The sequence below is a fragment of the Limulus polyphemus genome, unplaced genomic scaffold, assembly GCF_000517525.1.
Source record: "Limulus polyphemus unplaced genomic scaffold, Limulus_polyphemus-2.1.2 Scaffold68, whole genome shotgun sequence".
Classification (NCBI taxonomy): Eukaryota; Metazoa; Arthropoda; class Merostomata; order Xiphosura; family Limulidae; genus Limulus; species Limulus polyphemus.
In genome coordinates, this window is record NW_013665678.1 from 696,060 (window position 1) to 699,719 (window position 3,660).

General features: G+C 31.5%; 1 protein-coding gene across 3 annotated transcripts in view; it reads left to right on the forward strand.

Moving 5' to 3' along the window:
* LOC106465550 (nucleolar transcription factor 1-A-like) overlaps positions 1-3,660 on the forward strand; it is a 77,647-nt gene that overhangs the window by 52,798 nt on the left and 21,189 nt on the right. For all 3 annotated transcript variants that reach the window (XM_013925777.2, XM_013925793.2, XM_013925787.2), the window contains one exon: positions 1,375-1,701. In XM_013925777.2, coding sequence (XP_013781231.1) covers positions 1,375-1,701 — 327 coding nt within the window. The remainder of the gene's footprint in view (positions 1-1,374; positions 1,702-3,660) is intronic.

Genomic DNA, 3,660 nt, shown 5'->3' on the forward strand with positions numbered 1-3,660 from the left:
TGTTTTCAGTAAAACTTTATATTTTATTTGTTCTTTTCTTTATCCTAACTCTATTCAGGGTTGGTCAATTTGACCAATCATGTAACCACCAAAATAAATCTAAATTACCCTTTTTGTTCTTTCTGGAATGACTTCAAATTGTAAAATGAAACTGCATTTGCGTATCCTAAGTCGCTTTAAACTTGTAACAGTACACAGCTATTTATAATTACATTTTATTGTGTTATTGCCCTTTGAACCATGTCTAACTGCTATCTGTGCCATTATAAGTTGTAAATCACTCAAGGAATGTGCAGCTCATGTTATGCTATCAAATTACATTACCAACGAGCTGCTCGCATGCATGCCTCGTGAAACATTTTTATCATATTATTATTATTTATTTTACCTAATCTAACCTAAAGAGATCTCTGTTTCTACATTTTGGTAAATGTTATAATAATAATAATAATAAATATAGAATAAACATGAAAAACAAGAAATAAAGTACTTACCCGAATATTCTATTTTTTTTCTTTGCTGTTGATTGTCAATGAAACTTAACCCTACTTTTTTATACTAATGGTAGTAGTGCACTAAATAATTTTTATTTAATTGAATAATACAACAAAGAGCATAAAATAATAACACGCAAAAAGTAGACAATTTCCTCTACCTATCAAAATTTTTCTGGCTTTCTAACTATGCGACAAGAGCCTTACAAACTCATCCAAGCTAGTTGTTAACTTACCCATGGGAATGAATCTTGTACTAACAGAGAAATTGACAATTCTCTGTTCAGAAAACAATGTAATATAAATTGTCATTTGATGGATGATAACTTTCTATTCGTTATAGATAATATAGAATTAAACGTAAGAGAGAACTATTAACAAACCCTAAAAGAGAGGATGTGACAGGTGGGTGTGGCAAAAGGGGTCTGATTTTCTATTTGATGGCTATGTAACCAAACAAAATTGAAGGCTATAAAAATTATGGTTTGTCTGAGCAATGACAATTTTATAGTGCATAATTAACATTTAATCTTGTACTTATTGGAGGGGTAGTGAATAAAATAGAGAAGAGGACATGCCTAGAGAAAATGTTAGATTAGGGGAAATTCAGGATTTTTTGAAGTATTGCCTTATAACATTAAGTACCTGTATACTATTTAAATGTGGATTATCAGCTATGATTTTATACTGTACTAATCGGTATAACATAAATAATAAGTAGTTTAATAAAATTTTAAATGTAAGTGGTATATGCAGTAAATGATGGCCAGGTGAATAGGGTTAATATAACAAAACCAGTTTTAATATAACATTTTTCATACAGCAGGTTGCTCAAACTTGTGGAAGAGACAATGCATGAATTGTCTATTGTATTTTTTAGGCCAATGCAAAGTACAAAGAAAAGTATGCAGCATACCTAAATAGCTTATCTGAAGAAGAAAGGCAGAGGGTGTTATCGGAGAATAAAACTCCTAAGAAGAAAAACCTAGAAGGCACACCAAATGGTAACATAGCTAAAGGAAAAACAGTGAATGCAGTTGCTACTGTTGATGATAAAGATGACAAACTGAAGAAACCAGAAACTCCTCTTGCTTTCTATCAACAAGAAAAGTTGCAGTCAGCAAAGACCAAAAATCCAGAAATGTCAAAACAAGATTTATTGAAGCAATTAACAAAAGAATTTCAGGAACTTTCTGAAAAGAAAAAGGTAACAGTTTATTTTGTAACTTGTTTATTAACAACTTTTTTGTTGATAATTTACTAATAAACCAAGCCACAATTTTGTATCTAATATCTATTATCAGTAATGGTTGATCTTTTGAAAGTAGGTGTATCTGTTAGTCAAATGCCATATTTTTGTTTAGCTTATGATGAGATTGTTTCCTAATATCATGATTCATTGTACTGTGATCATATGATGTACCTGTGGCACATACTCTAGAAACATTTCATTAAACTATGTTACTGCATTTTTTTCTTTCTGTTGCATACTTTTTCAAATCTTTTAATTGTTTTCACAGTGACATACTGTTTTTCTCTTGTGTCATCTTCTCTCTCTCTTCTTCCAAACACTTTTCAACCAACTGCCATTGATTGGAAACTTAGTTCAATACACCCAGACACCTATTTCATTTTTCTGATTTATTGAATTACCGTATTTGATGGCATATAGGATGCATGGGTATATAAGACGCACCCCCATTTCAGCAGGTCAGATTCAGTTCAGGAAAAAAAGTTTGTAGGTGTATTTAAGCATATATTGGTGAAAGTAATCTAACAGCACATTACACAAGCAGAAAACACTTGAACATAAACTAAAACACAGTAAGAAAATGGAGATACACTTTAATCATCTTCATAACCAGACAATTCTTCATCTTCGAAACCAGAAAAATCTTCATCTTCGTCACTACTGCTGGAATCACTGACTTCAAATAACACATTATCTTCTGTGCCATCAAGAGCATTGCTAATGCCACACTTCTTAAAAGACTTCACAGTGATTTTAGGCCTAACGTGATCCCAAGATTTCTTATTTCGTAGTTGGAATGCTGTACTGATCGTATGCTAGGATAGTGAGCGTTAGGAAGAAGATTAGCCTGCGGAAGGTCTCAACTTCGCATATTAGACGCAGGGCGATTTTTTGAGCCAAAATTTTGGGAAACAAGTGCGTCCTATATGCCGTTAAATACGGTAATTAAATTACAGGATTGCTTCATATTTTAAAACGAAAATAAGACAACTTTACATAAAATTAAGTGTGTATTTAATTGCTCATCAGTCTACAAATTTAACCCAAACATAATAAACTGCTAATGGTCAATTATGATATATATAAATTGATAAGAAAAGGCTACATTAATTTACAAACATACAATTTAATAGAAAAAGTACTTCATAGATATCATTAAAGTTCGTTAGCTTTTTGTTGTTTTTTTAAATAAATCACATTTTAAGGCCTTTTTCATAGTTGGAGGGCCTCAAATTTTTATATTCACATCATGGGAGCCTCAGACTAAAAGAGTTTGGGAACAACTGATATACACATTAATATTTAGTGGATGTATAGCTGCTTTATTAACCACTTCTTAGGAGAGATAACCAAACAAAAGGCTGAGATGTTCACCAGTCTTTAAACAATGAGATAAATAAGCTGAACGAGAATGCTCTTTATAGATGTATCCAAAGTTTAATTGTTCGATGGGAGAAGGGGGGATTGATACTACAGTCAGCATACATGCAAACTACATAGTTATTATAACAGACCGATAATTATATAGTTCACAACAACAAACCATTAACATTACAGTTATGTGTCAACCAGTAATTTAACAAACCATTAACATTACAGTTATGTGTCAACCAGTAATTTAACAAACCATTAACATTACAGTTATGTAATAATGGTTGGACCGACCATCATTAGTCTCAAAGTGGGTTCCTCGTCATCGAAATTACAGTTATATGTCAACCAATAATTTAACAAACCATTAACGTTACAGTTATGGGTCAACCAGTAATTTAACAAACCATTAACATTACAGTTATGGGTCAACCAGTAATTTAACAAACCATTAACATTATAGTTATGTGTCAACCAGTAATTTAACAAACCATTAACATTACAGTTATGGGTCAACCAGTAATTTAACAAACCATTAACATT